This window comes from Herpailurus yagouaroundi, unplaced genomic scaffold, assembly GCF_014898765.1.
Source record: "Herpailurus yagouaroundi ecotype Mexico unplaced genomic scaffold, PumYag 188, whole genome shotgun sequence".
Lineage (NCBI taxonomy): Eukaryota > Metazoa > Chordata > Mammalia > Carnivora > Felidae > Herpailurus > Herpailurus yagouaroundi.
The window spans coordinates 20,853,757-20,875,631 of NW_024412419.1; the positions used below are offsets into that span (position 1 = coordinate 20,853,757).

At 37.6% G+C, this 21,875-nt stretch overlaps 1 protein-coding gene across 5 annotated transcripts in view; it reads right to left on the reverse strand.

Annotated features, from left to right (window-relative positions):
* ASXL2 (ASXL transcriptional regulator 2) overlaps positions 1-21,875 on the reverse strand; it is a 137,630-nt gene that overhangs the window by 38,707 nt on the left and 77,048 nt on the right. For 2 of the 5 annotated variants that reach the window (XM_040496243.1, XM_040496242.1), the window contains 2 exons: positions 20,961-21,069; positions 17,011-17,161 (listed from right to left, as the gene is read on the reverse strand). In XM_040496243.1, coding sequence (XP_040352177.1) covers positions 17,011-17,161; positions 20,961-21,069 — 260 coding nt within the window. Of the gene's footprint in view, positions 1-55; positions 2,643-14,113; positions 15,052-17,010; positions 17,162-20,960; positions 21,070-21,875 lie in introns of those variants that run through there. The other 3 variants (XM_040496245.1, XM_040496244.1, XM_040496246.1) reach the window with 3 other exon arrangements.

The window sequence follows — 21,875 nt, forward strand, 5'->3', positions numbered from 1 at the left end:
GTGGTTATCAGAGTTGCTATCAAGCACCATTCCTTCCCCAATCATATGCTGCTACCTGTATTAAGAACTGTGACCAAACACTTTTGGGAAGGATCTTCTTTTTGGAGTTCTACTGCAACAGCCTCCCTTTTAAGTTTATTTCCTCAGAAAGCTCTAGTGAAGGATGATAGGACGGGGAAGGGATGGGTGTTAGTATTCACTACTTTTCATTTTTTTATTTTTCAATAGATTGAAGAAGGAAGAATATAAACCATGAGTCATCAAATTAGATAAAACTGAGAAAAGATTCTAGAGCCTGTTGTACAGTATGTGTGTCTTAAGGTAAATCTGATGACAACATGATACAGTAGAAGGGTCCTGGGCTGACAGAAAGGGTCCAGTTTTCCCTATTTTAAAATGAAGGCAATAAGGCCATTCCACCTCAAAAACTCTAGAACAGCTTTAATTCTTATATTCCTTCATCTCTTAAATCAATAGTTTCAGGCCCACCAGTCAGTGTGAGAGGGTTGTAGGATACCTCTAATGGTAGCAATGGACGTTTGCACAGGGTATAACCCCTCTCTACTCATCACTACTTGTTTTATACCCCATCAGAGCTGAGCCAAACATCAGTCTTATGTGAATGAGGGTTTCCCCTTCAAGAGCCTGTCCTCTTCTAATAAATAGCAATTACAGTTTTAGGTTCCGTAAAGTTCAGCAGTGCATGCAGCTCATGGTGAGAGATAACGAAATTGCTGATTCAGACACTTTAATAATAAAATAATAATTGCTGCTGCTGGTGATGACTCTGGAATAGTGTTGACAGAGTGCATGCTTACTGACACCTTCTCCTTTCCATGGCAGCTGGACTATAAAGGCCTGGATAGCAAAATGGCATCCCATTTAGCTATGGCTAAAGAGCTTTAAGATACCATATAAAGTATGTTGGTAGGTAGCTACCTGATATAAAAGTGCAGAAGCATGACTCATTGGAATACACAATGTTTGGAAAATAGCATTTCCATGGATTCTTAGATGTCCTAACAAAGGAATACACAATAGATAACATTTCAAGAGGACAAGAGCAGATAATACTAAGAAGGTTGACTTGTCAGACTTGGTATTGGCTTTGCATTCCACCCTTATGACAGGGTTTATATATGGGAAAGAACTGACATACAGTAAGTGTGATGCTTAAAAAAGCTCACTGTAATCTATCATACAAGAATAAAATTGGGTAGTTCTTGAGATAACTGAGCAGCAAAAAGAAACCACATCCTCAGTCTACTTATGTGGACCAATTTAAAAAACTAACAGCTTTACTGAGATAAAGCCCCATACTGGTTAGCTGTCACCCCTGTTTCCCCTAACTATGCCTCTAATCCCAGGAGGTCAGTAATCTACTTTCTGTCCCTATGCACTTGCCTATTCTAGACATTCCATATAAATGGAATCAAACAATATGTGCTCTTTCATGACTGTTTTTTTCACTTAGCATGTTTTGAAGTTTCATCCATGTCAGAGCATGGATCAATACTTCCCTTTTATCACCAAATAATATGCCATTGTACACACACACTGCATTTTGTTTATTCATTAGCTGATGATCACTTGGGTCATTTACGTCTTTGGCCATTCTGAACATGATGTGAAGAACACTCATCAGCACAATTTCATGTTGGACAGATGTTTTCAATTCTCCTGGGTTCATATCTTAAAGTGGAGTTGCTGGGTCTTACAGCAAGTCTATGGTTAACTTTTGAGGAACTGTCAAAATGTTTTCCAAAACGGCTATACCATTTTTATAATTCCACAGGAATGTATGAGGGTTCTAATGCTTGTCAACACTTGTTATTGCCTATCTTTTTCATTTGAACCGATGTTTTTAAAGGGACATAATGAAAATAAAGTTAAACACTATTAATATTTGACTATGCTCACTTTCTCGTCAACGGTTTGCAGAAATCTGAAAATACGCATTTCCTTACCTACCTCAAATACTGCCTAAAAATAAACAGAAAACAAAATAATTCCCTTAGAGAATATAAGAATTCCACTTAGCAGCCTGAAAAAGGAAGAATAAAAGCTATCCGTATTACCACGGCAAACTGTTTGGACTGTTCCCCCTTAAGGCAAAAGCCCTTTCTAACAAATGAAACCATAAACACGTCTCAAAGCCAGCCAAAATAAATCACAAAAACTTCAGGACCCACCAAGTAAGGAGTATCTCCCAGATTTGACTTATGCCAAGTACTGGTCTCATAACGTCTATGAAACTGTCCTAACTTACATATATTTAAGGCTCAGAACTACAAACAACAAACAAGATTTAAACACATGCTGAGAAACTTCCCTCTCAGATTGCATTTTAGTGGCTACACTGTCTTCACACACAAGTTTATTAATAAGAACCAAAAGTAAGTATCTTGTGTGTATCTAATAGTGTGTTAGGTTCATGTGAACAGGATTTCACTGAACTACCCTTTAAGGTGGGTCCAAGTCCGCTTTCTATTCCCACCCAAACTCCTCCAATTCTCCCCTCAGAGATAACTAAGTAGTGTATTTGGGTTGGCATCCTTGCTGACCTTTTTCTACACAAAGAAAAAATATGAAGAGATTTTTAAGGACATATATTTATGCAAAAATTTAAATATACACATTCTTCTGTATATTGTGAGATTAGCTAAATTTTACATATCAGGAAATGTAATGAGTTTGCCAAAACACTCAGACAGTAAGGGGCATAGCTAAGATCCAAACTGAGCATAGTTTCATTTTTTAATTTTTATTTTTATTTTGAGAGAGAGAAGAAAGTGTGTGTGTGCACAAGCTGGGGAGGGGCAGAGAGAGAGAATCCCAGTGTGTCAGCACAGAGTCCAGTGTGGGGCTCGAACCCACAAACTGTGAGACCATGACATGAGCTGAAACCAAGGGACGCTTCACAGACTGAGCCACCTAGGCGTCCTGCAAACTAGTATTGTTTTCAGAATGAGTGGGTATTTGTTGTGAGCTGAATGGTGGCCACCAAAAAGCTATGTCCTAATCCCCAGAATCTGTGAATGTCACATTATTTGGAAAAAGAGTCTTGGCAGATGGAATTAAGTTAAGGATCTTGAGATGAGATCATCCTGGATTATCTCAGTGTCCTAAATCCAATGACACAGAGGACAGACAGAAAAGAAGGCGATGTGAAGACAGGCAGAGATTGGAGTGATGTGGCCACAAGGCAAGTAAGTCAGCAACCAGTAGAAGCTAAAAAAATACAAAAAACAGAGTTCTCCCCTAGAGCCTCTGTGGGGAGTGCGGCCCTGCTGATACCTGATTTCAGACTTCCATTCTCCAGAACTGTGAGAAAATAAATGTTTCAAGGCACCTAGTTTGCGCTAATTTGTTATAGCAATCTCAGAAAAGTAACAGTATGTAAAATGATTTTAAAGTGTCATTGTCAATCCATAGATGTTTATATATTTGAGATGTTTAAATCAAAAACAATCATTGCAAATTTGGCACTCAGATTGTCCCCTTTTGAGTTAGTGTGAGAGCCTGTAAGTTGTAAACCATCTTTAGGACATGGCCTCAGCAGTAACCAACTGCTTCTCCTTGGTATCTAACAAGAAAGAGTCCGAGGCAACCTTGCATTTTTTTTTCCCCCAACTTGGATCAGCCACTTCTCCAAGGACCACTGATATCTTTCAAATAGGAAATGGTATTAAAAGACCATGGGCTGCACCGAAGGGGGTAATCACTTGCTACAGGGTTACCACTGGTTCTAGGACTTTAATGGTTAGAACAAGAAAGGTCTTTTTTTTTTTTTAATTTTTTAATGTTTGTTTATTTTTGATAGAGAGAGACAGAGTACAAGTGGAGGAGGGGCAGAGAGAGAGGGAGACAGAGAATCTGAAGCAGGCCCCAGGCCCTGAGCTGGCAGCACAAAGCCCACAGGGCTTAAACTCAGGAGCCATGAGATCATGACCTGAGCCGAAGTTGGGCACTTAACCAACTGAGCCACCCAAGCGCCCCGAAAGTCTTTTTTTTTTTCAGAAGGAGAAAAATTCATGCACAGATAACAAATTTTAATTTTATATTACAGGACTGTCACTTAACTTTTCTGATTTTATACTTCTATCACTTCCCTTCTTCCCTGATAACCCTGGTTCCTAATAACATTACTGTAATTATTAATGTTTTTCTAATATACATCTAGTTGCAAAGAAACTGTACCAATATAATTACTGAAAACAAGACCACTCAAATATAGTTTAAGATGTCTTTGTGTCTGGACTCCTACACCTAAGATAGATCCCAAACAACTTACGTATGTCATTATGCCAGAAATTTGACATATACTTCAGTTTGCTTTGTTTCATATTTCTAGAAAGTACACTTTAAAAACTTGTTTTAATTATGTAAAGCAATGAAACAAGTTACTTCCATATAAGCCTAGCTCCCTCCCCTATCTACACTACTTTATTACTTCTCTTCCCTTTTAGGAAATGGTTTGTATTAACTATCCTTCCATTTTTGTTTGCTTGTATTTTTGTTTTGGCGAAAACATAGTGTATATATTTTAATACTTTTACTTTTTTTTTTTAAGCAAAAACAAATCTGCACTGTAAGCTGTTCAAAATCTTGATTTTTTTTTTTTTAACTTAACTAATATATCCTGTGGAACATTCTAGAAGAGAATACAGAGATCTTCCACATTCCTTTTTTTTTTTTTCAACGTTTTATTTATTTTTGGGACAGAGAGAGACAGAGCATGAACGGGGGAGGAGCAGAGAGAGAGGGAGACACAGAATCGGAAACAGGCTCCAGGCTCTGAGCCATCAGCCCAGAGCCCGACGCGGGGCTCGAACTCACGGACCGCGAGATCGCGACCTGGCTGAAGTCGGACGCTTAACCGACTGCGCCACCCAGGCGCCCCTGCATTCCTTTTTTAATAGCTACACCGAATTCCACTGTACAGATGTACCATAATTCCTTCAACCAGACTTTGGTGAGTATGTCCATTCTTTCTTGTCTTTTGCTCTTATTACTACAATGTCTTCATCAGTGGTTCTTTAAGGTATTGTACCAAGAAAAACACCATCAGTAGCAAAAAATCTGTTGTAAATGCAAATTACTAGATCCCAGTCTAGATCTACTGAATCAGAAACTTGGAAGGTAGGGCCTAGGAATCTGTGTCATAATAAAATCTATGTGATTGAGAAGCATTAGCCTTAAGCTATGCTATTTTGTATTGTCGACAGTGTCTGAGGATTGATTCTTAGAGGTGGGTTTGCTAAGTCAACAGATAAAAATATATGCTTCCAGAAACAACACTTTAAAAAGTTTTATTACTCTCAGGTTTTAAAAGGAGCTCACCCATGTTTTCTCTTTTTAGTACTTGGTTTCATGTTTTACATTGTATCTCTCGTTTGTTTGAAATTTATCATGGAGTATGGTGTGAAAAATGAATCCATTTTCGTCGTTTTGGAAAATACAGCTCTAAATTCCCTTCTCTATCAGACTTTATCTCCACGGATTCTTCTGTCAGATTCATAATTGTATGTGTCATCTACACACAGAAGCAGCTTTCCCCTTTTTTTGTTGCTCACTGTTCCAATGGCTTTCTCTTGCTTACTTGTGTTGGAATATAAGAACTGAGATACTGGGCACCTTGTTCTTGACTTGTTCTAACCTAAGGGCAAGCCACTGGTGTTTCCCCATTAAGATGCTGGTTTTTTTGACTAAGTTATTATGTTAAAATAGTATCCACCAATTCTCAATTTTATTGAGTACTGAATTTACACAAAGGCCTTTTCAGCAAGTACAGAGATAAGATTTTCCATATTAGCTGTATTAATATGATAAAGTATAGTGGATTTCCCAGTAATGAATCATACTTACAACCTAAAACCCCATTTTTTAAGGATATATAATTTTTTTAAGTTTATTTATTTACTTTGAGAGACAGAGCATGCGCACACAGCCAGCGTGTGTGTGCAGGATTTGAACCCACACATCATGAGACCACAACCCGAGCCAAAACCAAGAGTCAACGCTTAACTGACTGAGCCACGCTGGCGCCCCAGGATATATAATTTTTTTAACATATGGCTGGATTTTGTATGTTAACCTTTAAGATCTTCCCTCAACGTTCACAAGACAGCTTTGTACTTTGTGGAAAGTTTTAAAATTTTACTTCGAAAAAGAATCTGGACGACCTTTTTTCCTGCACTGGAATAGTTTTAAAAACACTGGGATTGTTTGATCTTTAAACATAGTCTGTGAACAATGAATTTCTGTTTAAGTATGTGTTCTTTTGAAGGGGAGCTCTTCTATATCCCTCTTTGCATGAAACTTTATTGTTTAGATTTTCTATCTCTACTGGGTTCAATTTTTATGCATCCTGTTTTCCTACAAAAATCATCTCACTTCATCTGAGTTCTTAAAGCTTGTGAAAAAGTCTTGTGGTTTAAAATTTTTATTTTGGTATTTACTTCAATCTGAATTTGTATATCTTTTCTCTTTTTAAAGGTCAGTGAAGCTGGTCTCTTTTATTCATTTATTTTGAAACTGTTTCTATCATTGTCCCCCTCTCAAATTCAGTAATTTCCATTTTAATTCTTTTGTTCAGCTTTTTATTGCTTTACTTTGTTCTTTTTTTTTTTCTAGCTTTCTTGGTTGTATGTATATTATTTTTATTTATTGATAAAAGGTATTCAATGCCCTGATTTGTTTCCTGGTAACTACTTTGGCTGTAACTCACCCAGATGGCCCTACATTAACTGATTTCTGAATGTTAAACCAGCCTTGCACACTTAGGATAAATCCTATCTGGTGGTGATGTATAATTCCTTTTATAAATCATTGGATTCAATTTGCTAAATATTCTGTTGACGATTTTTGCATCCATGTTCATTAGAGACATTGGTCTGTAGTTTTCTTCTCATGTCTAGTTTTGGTATTAGTGTAATGCTAGACTCACAGAATGAGTTAGGAAGTATTCCCCCTGCCTCTATCCCCTGCAAGAGATCATACAGAATTGGTATAATTTCTTCCTTAAATGTTTGGTAGAATTCATTAGGGAATCAAAGTGAGCCTGGTCTTTTTTGTTCTGGAAGGTAAGTAATTACTGACTCAATTTCTTCAACAGGCACAGGCCTGTTCAGACAGTCTATTTCTTCTTGTGGGAGTTTTGACAGATTGTGTCTTTCAAGGAACTGATCGATTTCATCTAGGTTATCAAATCTGTGGGCACAAAACTGTTCAGAGTAAAAACAAGAAAAACTGTTCATAGTATTCCTTTATTATCCTTTTAAGTCCATGGGATCTTTAATGATGGCCTCTCATGTCTGATATTGATAATTAGCTTTCTTAGCTTTATTGATCTTTTCAAAGAATCAGCTCTTGGTTTCATTGATTCTTTTCTACTAATATTCTGCTTTCAATTTCATTGATTTCTGCTCTAATTCTTAGTATTTCTTTTCTTCTGCTTAGATTTAATTTAGATTTTATTTGCTCTTCTTTTTCTGCACTCTCAAAGTAGAGGCACAGATTACTAATGTGAGATCTTTCTTCTTTTCTAAACTAAATTTCCCTCTAACCCCTGCTTTCCTCACTGCATACCATGACTTTTGATACATTGTGTTTTCATTCTCATTCAGTTCAAAACATTAAAAAATTTCTCTTTTCTTCTTTGACCCATGTGTTATTCAAAAATGTGTTGTTTCTGTTTCTTTTTCTTTTTTCTTAAAAGTTTTTGTATTTATTTAAGTAATCTCTATATCCCACTGGGGCTCAAACTCACAACCCTGAGGATCAAGAGTTGCATGCTCCTCCAACTGGGCCAGCCAGGTGTCCCTCTATTACTGACTCTTAGTTTAATTTCACTGCGGTCCGAGAGCAGACATTATATCATTCCCATTCCTTTACATCTGTTAAGACGTGTTTTATGGACCAGAAGAAACTATCTTCGTGTCAGTGGGAGAGTCAATCTTCTTAGGGATGTACTGGATGATATTAAAATTAAGAAACTGTATTCATCAAAATAAAGTTTTCAGAAAATAAAAAGGCCACAAAGGAGAAGTTACTTATAAGATATACATTCAATTAGGTAATATATGAAGAACTAAGGAAAAGATGACCCATGAAAAATTGAAAACACTGGAAAAGGCATTGCACAAAGGAGGCCATCCAAATGATTACTAATGAAAAGGAGTCCAATTCTGTTGGCCATGATGAAAATAGAATTTAAAACCATAAGGGACACTATTACACAGTAACCAAAGTCTAAAATGTAAAAGACTGACCGTTGGTGAGCATGTGAAATATTAGTTGAACTCTCATACATTACTGGTATGGCTATAAATTGGTACAAGCACTTTGGAAAACTGTCTGGTAATACACACTACACTTAACTCTGCTCCCAAGTATATACCAAAAGAAATGGGGGGGGGGGAGGGGGAGACATACACAAAAGCATTCACAATAAAGTTAATAAAATAGGCAAAAACTAGGGGCGCCTGGGTGGCGCAGTCGGTTAAGCGTCCGACTTCAGCCAGGTCACGATCTCGCGGTCCATGAGTTCGAGCCCCGCGTCAGGCTCTGGGCTGATGGCTCGGAGCCTGGAGCCTATTTCCGATTCTGTGTCTCTCTCTCTCTCTGCCCCTCCCCCGTTCATGCTCTGTCTCTCTCTGTCCCAAAAATAAATAAAAACGTTGAGAAAAAAAAAAAAATAGGCAAAAACTAGAAATAACCTGATGTTTATCAATGGTAGAATCGATAAATAAATTGAGGTACTGGGAAATATTTATAAAATAGAATACTCTTCAGTTTTAAGAATCTGATGAATAGGGGCACCTGGGTGGCTAAGTCGGTTAAGCGTCTGACTCGATATCAGCTCAGATCATCTCACAGTTCATGAGATCAAGCTCCATGTTGGGCTCTGTGCTGATAGCAAGGAGCCTGCTTGGGATTCTCTCTCTCCCTCTCTCTCTCTCTCTCTGTCCCTACTCCCCCCGCCCAAAATAAGTAAACATGAAAGAGAAAAAAATTTTAATGAAAATATTTAAAAATAAAAAAAATTTTTTTAAGGAATATGAATAAGATACACAAGAATTTGGATGAAATCTTACAAGAGCACAGAGAGGGCCACTGGGGTGCTGACGCTATTTTGTTCTTTGATCTGGATACTGGTTCATGGTGCAGTCCCATTTGTGAAAATTCAACAAGCTGTACACTTACAATATCTGCACTTTTTTGGATATATATAATCAAAAATTTTAAAACAGGTAAAACTAATCTATACTGACACAAGGGGCAGAAGTTTTTGCGCAGTGGCTAGAGATGGCATAATGTCTCTGCAGTGCTAGTGAAGGATCATTATAGTTAATTATTTACTTATGGAGGTGCAGTTATTTTCCACTCTCATTTCAAAACAAGGGCTTGTTAAAGAAATACAGCATCCCCAACAGTTTCTAAGGTTGACAAATCATTTAAACCACTGCTGTTTAAATGTGGTCCAGCTAAACCATTGCCGTTCAAATACAGGTCTGCTACAAGAGAAATAACAACAGTGAGAATACGCATTTAGACACTTTCATAGAAATCTGACACTGCTGAGCCATTTTTTATGTATTTTACGTAAGTATCAGTGCACAAAGGATTGAGGAGGGGGGAGAGAATGGTCCTTTGTGATGAAAAGTTTGAGAATAAACCAGCTAGCTGAGGAGGGGAGGATGCAGGGTAGGGGGTGTACAGGAAGGGCTTGGGAATAGTGCCCACAGTCACAAAATAAGGAACCAAGATTTCCTAGGGCTATATCCTACAAGATGAACATATTAAGAATAAGACACTGTTTGAAAAATAAACATTAAGGCTGCATTTTAACTTCATCAAGTCCCTGCTTATAATCTTTTTAAAAAAACGAATTACATTTATTTCTTGGTAGATAGTATGTGTGCTTGTACATACGATTTTTCAGTTCACAAACCAAGCAGTGGGAAAGCAAACCTCTGTTATGTTTTTTGCCTTCTCTCCATTCCAACGTTTTCCGGGTTTCATAGATCCCTACTGATTAAGTGCTGGGACACCAGCGCGTTGGCCCAAAGGTCCAACAAGGCCTGAGACATGTTTATAATCCTAATCTTGCAAAGTGGCACTTAGAGAAAAATAATCCCTCACACTTCTGTACTACCAGTTATACTTTTAACTTCAAATAAAACCAACTAACGTCACCAATTAATCTCATCCTGAATTAAGGAAATCTACTCAAAACAAATGATTTTCAACAGTAAAATGGAAATAAATTCTTTTAACCTATATACCAGTGAACAGAAATGAATTGAACTAACGTAAATGTAAAGGCCGCTTTTAGGAAACGGACTTGAGCAATGAATGCAGAGCAAGGCAACCCCTTGGCTGAATACAGACATCAGGCAACCCATCTCCAAATCTCCACAGGCAGTAACTGACCAAGGGGTACTTACAACCAGGCACAGTTACCAAAAAAGGAAAAATTCCATACATCCCCTTCCTCCTCACCTTCCCCCCTTTAAAAACAGCCCCCAACCACTGCCTCAAGTCAGACAGCCTCTCCTCTAGGGTCCTGCCTGCTGCTCCCTTGCAATGTGGTCAATAAACTCCTATCGCCTAGGTTCTGCCTCAGGTGAATTCTTTCAATGCCTATTGCCCCACATTTGGAGGACCCCATCCAATAGGAAGAGACATCACAATAAACACTAGTAAGTAGAAAAAACAAATCAAAGCTAGTATATTTAACTAACTGCGATTTAAATAAAAACTTGAAAGAAAAAAATAATAAAACAGAAAAACTAAGTGGCACCTGGGTGGCTCAGTTGGTTAAGTGTCCAACTCTTTTCTTGTCTTCAGATCAAGTCACGGTTCGTGGGATTGACCCGCAACTGGGCTCTGGCACTGTCAGCAAGGAGCTTGGGATTCTCTCTCCCCTCTCGCTCTCTGCCCCTCTCTCGCTCACACGCATGTTCATGCATGTGCACGCACTCTCTTTCTCTCGTTCAAAAACAAACTTTATTAAAAACAGAAATAAAAAAATTTTTTAAAAAGCTAGTATATTAACTCATATCTTAAATGGACAAAAGGATGAGACCAACAGCAAATGGACTATAAACAAAAATTTTGTTCCTCTTGGTATGTGGCTACAAACATTTGAAAGAGTCAGCAGGGTTGTTATTCTCTGATCCAGAATACCACATTTCTTAATCCTCCTAGTAAATTACTTTATGGGGCGCGCTGGTTGCTCAATCAGTTATGCGTCGGGCTTCAGCTCAGGTCATGATCTTGTTTCGCAGGTTGGAACACTGCATCAGGCTCTCTGTTGTCAGCACAGAACCTTCTTCTGATCCTTGTCCCCCTCTCTCTGCCCCTCCCTGCTTGTACTCTCTCTCAAAAGTAACATTAAAAAACATTACTTTAGGGGCACCTGGGTGGCTCAGTCGGTTAGGCGGCCGACTTCAGCTCAGGTCATGATCTCGTGGTCCGTGAGTTCGAGCCCCGCGTCGGGCTCTGGGCTGATGGCTCAGAGCCTGGAGCCTGTTTCAGATTCTGTGTCTCCCTCTCTCTGACCCTCCCTGTTCATGCTCTGTCTCTGCCTGTCTCAAAAATAAATAAAAACGTTAAAAAAAATTAAAAAAAAAAAAACATTACTTTATGCACACCAATACCCTATAAATAATGGAGACTAGCACTAAATATTAAGTCTGATCCCTACTTCTTTCCCGTACTTTCTTTCCACAAATCCCCTTTTCCACCCAAACTTTACTTCATCATATGGCTTCCTGAAAACACTGTACACATGCTGCTACTTTCTTGCCTTTATATATGTTTTTTTTTTTTCATAATATATCCTGTATTCCTCAGAGGTTATACCCCCAATGGAAGGAAGTATATTATTCTCGGGGTGCCTGGGTGGCTCAGCAGGTTAAGCATCCGACTCTTGGTTTCAGCTTAAGTCATGATCTCATGGTTTGTGACTCTGAGCCCTGGTTGGGCTCTGCACTTACAGCTGCAGAGCCTGCTTGGGATTCTCTCTCTTCCTCTCTCTCTCTCTGACCCTCTCCTGCTCATGCTCTCTCTCTGTCTCAAAATAGACATTAAAAAAATTATCCTATAGCTTACACAAGCCGTAGTAACCCAGGTAAAGTTAACTATTCCCTTCTCTAATGCTGCCATAACATGACACATATAAACACTTGTTACTTATTAAACTAATTTGCTAATTGCTTCTTTTTCTATCCTAGCTATGGATAGGGCCCACACCTTATTCAAATTGGTTTCCCAAATACCTGGCAAATAATACATATGTACTGGAGAATGAGTGAGTGTGGCAAGCATTTTAAATAGAGATAATTCTTTCGTTTTATAAATCAACTAATGGCCTAAAGAATACTTCCCAAGTATATCCTGACCTATTGGTACTCCAATGTGGACTGCTCAACAGCTTAAAAGCACTTGTATTTAGAGAACATATTCAGTATCTGATTAGAAACAAAAATGTTTGCTTTCATATAAACACATAGATACAATATTAACAAATTCTGATAAAAAGATCAGCAGTTACTTACTATTTGATTTTTAAAACCCAGCAAACTAGTAGAGAAATGAGTTTTTAAGCCTAAGATTGTTTTCAGAAAACTATTTAAAATAAATTTCAGAACTTGAGGCTCATTAAAGCCAGTTTTACATAGTTTACTCAAGTAGTTTCAGATTGTTGGATAACTGGTACCACCCACTGAGTACGTGTTCAGAAAGTACTACTTTTCAGATATATTACACCACTGAGAATTTTCCATTTCAATGGATGATTATACTGAACAAGATCAAAAGGATACAGACTATCCATGCTAGATGCCTCTGAATTAGAGGCCTTAGCAAATAGACCCTGACTACTTTCTTTTTTCCTGAAGATATTTGATGGGTCCCTCTGAAGCATCAGAAATATTATCAGAGAGGTGCCTGGGTGGCTCAGTCATTAATCATCCGACTTCAGTTCAGGTCATGATCTCATGGTTCATGGGTTTGAGCCCCGTGTCAGGCTCCGTGCTGACAGCTCAGAGCCTGGAGCCTGCTTCAGATTCTGTGTTTCCTTCTCTCTCTGCCCCTCCCCCACTTATGCTCTGTCTCTGTCTGTCAAAAATAAATACATGACAAAAAAAAAATTTTTAAGAAATACTATCAGAAATAATGAAGCAGTAACATTACAAGTGAAGCTTAGCTTCCTACAATTGAAGGATTAACAGCTGAAAGACTGATAAAAACTGAAGTATCCAAACTGTTTTAATTTTCATCAACAGTAATCCTTCTCTTAAGGGAGAGTTCTTTTTTCACAATAGTTTTCTTTTGAGTAGTTTCATTTCTAGAAGTTAACAGACTTTTAGTTTTTTATGTACCCTCTTCCTACTCCAAGTGCAGTCTCCTTCAAACTTGGCAGGGTGTGGCTAAAATTAATATTCGAACAATCCCCTAATCAAAGATGGAGAGGATACCTGGGTACCCTACCTATCCAAGTCCTAACAGTGGAGCCATCCTTAATATATGACAGCTAAAACCTCTGACTCAGCCACCAACCACACCAGAGAAGAAAGAGAACATCTCTCTCAAAGCTCTCTCTCTCCACATAAGTTAACTTTGCCCAAAGGAGTTTTTCTCCACAGTGTACTAATTTTTAAAGGAGACATTTCTATAAATAATCATCCTCATTTAGTAAACTTACATGTATAAATGATGTTATAGGGCAGGCAGGTCTTTGGTATTTTAAATAACTCCAAACATAGTATTTGTCAAATTTCTGATTTAAAATACCTCTGCATAAGCGATAAAATTAACATTAGATCATGCCCCTGGAAAGAATTTGTAATTCCTTGTAAGTCAAAAGGTATATCTTACATAATTAATTTTTCTTTTAAGACATTTTAAAAGCAGGCCAAAATTTAACAAAACTTTTTTCTATCAGAAGATAAAAATAATACTTCTATATTTGCTTCATGCTGCAATATTTGTATTTTATTTGGGGGAAAAGACAGAGACTTCACTTAGCTATGATCCTATAAAAAAAAAAAAGCAACAAAAAAGTTGACTCTAATCATTTTTTTCTAGATTTACTCCGCCTTACCTTGGCATGGAATCCCATAAAGCTCTTCTCTGAACATGGTTTCCTGTCTGACAATTAGGAACCAAAGCTATGAACTTCTAAGTTCTTCCACTTTACATGGAAATCAATAAACTAGTTTTAATATTGGACTGAATTTCAAAGTTCTGTTCTCTGTGCCTATTTGGCTGAAAGGTATACCTATTATCAAGAAAGGTTCTATCGATTTTCAACTAGAAGTACCAGTTCTGCTGTCAGAGCTCTTTATTTTTGTACATAAAAGGAAGTGGGTTTTGATACTATCTCAATGTTCTTCCTGTCTTACAATGCATTTGAAATAAAATGATGTCAGATTGAGAGTAACAGCCCTAAATAAGAAAACAGAATAGGCACAATTACTTTGCTTACCCTTTATTAATAACTGTAACTGATTTAAAACTGCTCTGCTGCATGTTGCTACTAGCACTGCTAACTACAAGTTTTCCACTTTCATTTGCACTGGACTACAAAAACATTCCCGGATTATATAATATACACCTAAAAATTTACCTATCTAAGCCATATGCCATATGTACGACCCATGAATGAGAGAAGCACTTTCTATGAGAAATGAAATCATTCTTCGTTACTGGTAGCTCAGCAAAGAGTAAACATGAATTCTACATGACATCATGCGCCCCTCTTATCTTTATCTTCCAAACACCATTTAGCCCATTCTACTCTTAGTTTACTGAACTTCCTATAATGAGAAAAGAGCTTTACAGAACATCTCATCTTAACGTAAACTGAGGATAAATACTCAATAATGTGATAATTTCTAGAAAAGCAATGAATACAAAGGCAGTTCAATAACAATTTATTTAGATCACAATTCTGAATTTGCTACTACTTCCCTGTTAAATATCTTCTATTACTATGCCAAGTATAGCACAAGGTTATGCTATTTTAGATCTATTAACCTATAACAACGGGATTCTATTGCTATTTCTTTAACGTTTATTTATTTTTGAGACAGAGAGAGACAGAGCATGAACGGGGGAGGATCAGAGAGAGAGAGAAAGAGAGACACAGAATCTGAAACAGGCTCCAGGCTCTGAGCTGTCAGCACAGAGCCTGACGCGGGGCTCGAACTCAGACCGCGAAATCGTGACCTGAGCCGAAGTCGTTCGCTCAACCGACTGAGCCACCCAGGCGCCCCTCCTCTTAATTTCTTAGAGACAGGCTTTACCAAACATGTAACAGCCCCTACTCACAACAGCTACTGCTGCATATGTGGCTATTGAAAAGGAGAGACCTCCAAGACCATGATTTTGTTCCCAAATTCACTAGTCTGACCAACGTTGTTATTGATTTCTGTTTCCAGCCATATCTAGAAATTATGAATCTTGCTAACTGCTTCTCTTGCTTAATGACTTGGCTTGGTTCCTAATCTTAGAACAACAATTTCCAAACTTAAAAGTTTAAGCTGGGGACAAGCAGGGGATATAGACCCCTTACCACTTTTGGCTACACCCTCCCAAAAAAAGATCCTTAGTGGAATCTAAGGAATGTAAAGCCATGGACCACACCTCCTTTCACTACTGACAGGGTGTGTATATACACCACACACACACACACACACACACACACACACACACACACAAGAATAATTACCACAGGTACTAGCTTTATTTGACTTTATACCATTTGTTCCTAGTATCTGAGGTCTAGGTTGCTCTCTTAAGTGGTTGTGATCTTAAAGCTAAAATCCTGATTACAAAATGTGCCCAAATTGCATGTGTGGTAGCTTTACCAGAGGACACAAATGATGCCACCAATCATCTCAGTTCTCTCCAGGAGTAGCACATGCATGAATGCAGTGATGGTAATGAATTAGACTGCTTTTCTCATACAGTTCCACATCAATAGTTCCAAAGGCACCTAAAATTAATGAATTCAGGATTCCTACATATAAAACTCTCGTTTCTAGATCCAAAGAGAGCTGACCTATAACACAAACCTAAGAGGATATCCAAGCTAGGGACACTCTCGGATGTCTATTTTGTTCTGGAATATCCCTATATCAGTCCTTGTAAAGAAACCACCATGATTTGGCTTAAAATCTGCCCTGCATGTACAGCTGAATTTATGAATACTGAGGTGAAAACAATTTGCCCTCTTTAAGAAGACTCAGACAAGAAGCTACAGATAATCGGCAAGAATAGATAATAAAATGCATCCTTAAGTGGAAAATCCATCTCAGGTAAGTTGTAGCAACGAAGACACTATTCCCTAAAAAAAGCTTTTTGGATAAGCTATGAAGCAGACACCAAGCAGGAAAGAGCAAAGACCATCAGACTAAATTTAGGCTTTGCTAGCAGAAATGAAAAGCATTCTTTTCCTAGTAAGCATATCGCTGTTAGAGCAAAAAATGCTCAAATTTTAGAAGAGAAGATTAAAAAGGACAAGAAAAAAAATTAGAACAGTCTTAAAAAAAAAAAAAAAAAGGCTATGGCTGACCAAGAACTGAAAATAAATCCAGATAAAACCTAGAGCTATATATGGAAACCAATTTGACAATAAATTTCATATACTGAAAACAATAAAAATAAAAAATAAATAAATAAATAAACCTAGAGCTATGTTGTCCAACCGACAGCCACTAGCCACATGTGGCTATTTAAGTTAAAAAAGAATAAAAATTCAGTTCCCAAACTGCTATATTTGAAGGACTCAATAGACACATGTGGCTACTGGCTATGTTGGGTTGGACCTCCATAGACACAGGGCATTTCCATCACTGCAAGAAATTCAACTGGACGGTACCGATCTAAAGGGAAAGGGAAAGAGACGGACTGTCCTAGGGTCTGAACAAAGAGGAGCTAACAAGGGCATTTGTCCTATAGCATTCAGTACTTTATTGAGAGATCAGGTGGATTTACCTTTCCTTTTCCACCTGCTCTTTTTTCCCTCCTTGTTGCTGCCACCATCACTGCTGCTGCTGCTGTTCTCAGAACTCTGGGAATCTGACTGACCATCACTGCTTTCTTCTGAACCTTCTGATAGCTCTTTCACCCCATCCGGCACATCTTTCTGAAAATGTAGGCATCCAATTAGGATTAATCATTACCATTTCAGCAAATAGGAATTAAATTTCTGATATGCATTGTTTGCAACTTAACTGTGCTGATTAATTTTTAGTATTATAGGATTCAGTAGCAGAACCAGCAATATTTTCTGAATTCCTGTCATCTCTCTTCTTTGGGTCAATTTAGCTAATGTTTCTATCTACATCCAAAGATAAAAATTATACATGACAATCATATGCAAGCACAATACAGAGGCTCAGATTAGACAAAAACTGGAAATATATTAAGTCCAAGTAAATGAGGAAATGTTCAGAATAAAACAAGTATATAATAAAAATTTTGTAAAAGGTAGATATATTCATCATCCATATATATATATATATATACACACATATATATATACACACACACACACACACACACACACATATATATATATATATACACACACACACACACATTATTTGCATGTATGTACCATTATGTATTATGAATTCAGTTGAGTCTGGTTAGGAACAGATACTGTATTATTTGACTCTGATTCCTACATATTGGTTAATAAGTAGCAAGAGTCAAATATAAAAGAAATTAAAAATTTTTTTTGTATTTTTAAGTAATCTTAAAACATGGGGCTCGAACTTACAACCCCAAGATCAAGAATCACGTGCTCTACCAGAATGCCCTACCAACTGAGCCAGCCAGGCACCGCAAAAGGAATAATTTTTTTTAAACACTTGGGCGCCTGGGTGGCTCAGTCGGTTGAGCGTCTGACTTCGGCTCAGGTCATGATCTCACAGCTCGTGAGTTCAAGCCCCGCGTCGGGTTCTGTGCTGACAGCTCAGAGCCTGGAGCCTGCTTCTGCTTCTGTGTCTCCCTCTCTCTCTCTGCCCCTAACCCACTCACATTCTGTCTCTGTCTCTGTCAAAAATAAACAAACATTGAAAAAAAAATTAAAAAAAAAAACCTCATAAGAATCTTTGGTTTCTACGTTGGATAGTGAGATTGCTAATCAGAAAGGATAACCTGTGTCAGCACAGTATATGAGAAATATAACAGTATATGCTGCAAGATCAAGAACTTGGAAATAAAAACTTTCTGGGTTTGAATTCTGGCTTTATCTTCTAATTATGCAGCTTTGGCCAAAGTCTTAACCGCATATGCTTCAGTTTACCTGTCTATACCATGGGGATAATAGTACCTACCTTAAAAGATTATTCAGAAATTAAATGAGTTAAATGTAAAATGCTTAGAATAGTGCCTGGCATATAATAAGAGCTTAATAAATATTAACTACTATATATGTATATAGTATATAAAAATATACACACATAAACATACATATTAATGTTATTTCTAAGGTATGAAACTATGGATGGTTCTTTTTTCCTCTCAATGTATTTTTTTTATTTTCCCACATAATTAATTTTTATAATCAGATAAAAAATAATTCCGACATGTAACCCTCCTACCTACAACTGGCACTCAGAACATTACAGCCAAGATAATAACCTCTGATCTAGTAAGGAACTGATACTTCCCACTTATGCTTATATCCTAGTGCCATTTCTAAGTCATTTCTTATGTTATATACTTTCTTAAAATACACACCCTATATTTTTGTATTCTTTCCTTTAAAATGCAGGACTTTTACAGTTAGTTGCCAGCCAGACCTCCTGACCCGTAGGTTCAACAAGTATTTTAAGTACATACATAATGCTTCTTAAACTTAAACTTGTGACCCTTTCAGGATCAGCTGGTCAACTGTGCACGCCCCAAATCTCAGAATCATTTCACCTCATCATTACCAACTCCATATAGTATACATTTTAGTTCTGTAATGTCCCTCGCCTCTATCTCTTTTACCACTCTCATGGTTCAGGCCAATTATCTCTTGCAAACAATCCCTGCTTTACCCTTAAATCTATCCTACTTGAATTATCTTCCTAACAGATTTGATCATGCAATTTTCCTGAAAAACCTCTGCCATCTCCTCAGCTATCTCTCTTTTTTTCTCTCTCAAACTGCTAAGTCAGGTCTTCAAAAGCCTCCAAAGTTGGATCTTTACTTCATGTTAACCCCACCCCCAACCCGTTACCACACTAGCCCACACACAGATTATGGTAACCAGTCTAATTTACTCTATTTTCAAATCCATTCTGAATCTTTCTATCTGTGCCTTTACTTAAGCTATTTCCTTATCCTTGGAAGGCCCCCTCCCATTACTTATTTGTAAAAGTTTATCTCAAATCTTGCAAGTTAAAAAAAAAAAAAAGCTTTCTAGATCCTTTTATTCAAAATTAATCTTTATTTCTCTACATGATCATGAGGCCTTATAGTATAGTACTTTATATCACAGTACATTTTGTCAGTATGCAAGTGCTTTAATAACTATGTGAGAGTCGAGAGATCAGCGTCCAGTTTCTTCTTTATGACCTGCACAGTGCTCAGCATAGAGTAGGCTTTTAATTAATGTTATTAATAATATGGAAGGTCTAGAACAACTAAAACTTAAAAGAAACACAAAAAGCTCCCTGTGGGAGTAGAGTCCCTAATCACAGAAGTTTAACAAAGTGTATAAAAAGGAGGTTTTATAGGTAAATTAGAACTTTCTAATGTTAGTGGGCTACACAAAACCACTGAACATAGTGATGACGACAGCTCAAAGCTAAAAAGAGGGGACAGAGTCCCATGTACACATGGATAACAGTCAGTGCAAGCCAAGCATTAATTCTCCTCCTGCTGATAATTTCCTCTGGCATACAACCCCCTTCCTGAATTCGTCTGGCAGAGGGCTTACCCTCAACCTCACATCAAAAGTGGTCTGGGGCATCAGCCCGGAGTCTACTTCAAATCCTCTGTCCCCCTCTCTCTCTGCTCCTCCTTTGCTCATACTTTCTCAAAAATAAGTAAACATTAAAAAAAGAGAGAGAGAGTGATCATGAACTTGTGTACAGTCAATCAGAAGCCTCAGAGCATTCATTATTCAAGTATAGACACATGGGCCGGGCCAAACCAAACCAATTAAACCAAATCAAAACTAACTGGAGGGCTCCCACTTCAGACTCAAGGCTCTTTTCTCTCCAGACTTACAGCCTGCAGATTTGGGGTGGACAGTGAAGTCATGTACAATAGGAGAGAGCCTGCCTGAGAATGAAGCCAAAAGAAGGACAGAGACCAATCCCCGATGACATCATTTGAGCTCCTGGATCCAGGCTGAGTTTCCTCAGAATTTATAGTTCTACGGTAAACTCTCTGTTTTAATCAAACTCCTTTAAATTGGTTTTCCTGTTTGTCACTGAAGGGACCTCAGTGCCAGAATCAGAAATCAGCAAGACTATTAGGATAAAAAAGAACAAAGACTCAGTCAGGAATCCAGTCAGATCTGGGTCCATATTCCGGTTCTTATCCTACCTGGCCAACACTAAGCAAGAACTTTGGCTTTTTCTCCATTACAAAAGGAGAACTGCAGCTCTGAATTTAATGGAGAATAAAGTCACAAAGTAATATAAAGCATCCAGACTACAAGAATAAAATCACAAAGTAATATAAAGCATCAAGGCGGTAGCTCCAAGATAACACTCATTATTCAAATGTTGTGAGGTCCCTTAAAAAGTCACTGGAAGTCATTTTCAGTTCATCCTTTCAAGATAGCATTATAATAAAGAATAAAAAATAAAATTACTTTTCTGGTCTACCTACAGATGGTTACAGATTAGTAAAAAAAACTGTGCAGGATACAGAGTTGAACATATTACCTCTTCCCGATTTTAGTTTTTAAGTGACGTCCTAACAAAAATATTTACCTTCAAAGTATATACGCCCATTCTACCTGGAACCTTATAGAAGATGCCCTCTTCACCTCGGGAGTTTGTGTGCAACATTGCATTCAGGCATGCAAGAGGGGAAGTCCCACTGCAAAGGAAAAATAAAAAAAAGAACAAGAGGAACACAATGATTAGTTTCTGTCTCTGAGTATCCTACATGACACTGACTTAAGATAAAACTAACTGATCAACATCATTTCACATAAACACATTTTATAAACTATAATATCAGCCTACAGAAAGGATGCCACGGAGAAATGGATGTAAAATTTATCCCCGTGTATCTAAAGAAAAATTAATTCTTTAATTTTCTTCATCCTGATGCAGTAGCTAACATGCAAGAGAACATGTACCTCACAGGAGTTATTACAAATATATTTTACAAATATTGTAATTCACTTACAATTTTGTCAATTTATACCTCCATAAAGCTAAAATTAGAAAGAAAGAAAGAAAGAAAGAAAGAAAGAAAGAAAGAAAGAAAGAGAAAGAAAGAAAGAAAGAAAGAAAGAAAGAAAGAAAGAAAGAAAGAAAGAAAAAGAAAGAAAGAAAGAAAGAAAGAAAGGAGCACCTGGGTGGCTCAGTTGGTTAAGGTCTAACTTTGGCTCAGATCATGATCTCACGGTTCGTGAGTTCGAGCCCTGCGTCAGGCTCTGTGCTGACAATTCGGAGCCTGGAGCCTGCTTCGGATTCTGTGTCTCCTTCTCTCTCTGCCCCCTCCCTGCTCACACTCTGTCTGTCTGTCTGTCTGTCTCTCTCTCAAGAATAAATAAAACATTAAAAAAAATAAATAAAAATTAAAAAAGGAAAAAAAAAAGATTCTCCTTCATTTAGCAGAAGTTTTCACAAGCTTTACATGTCCAGAAGTAAAACGGGGGGGGGGGGGGGGGGGGG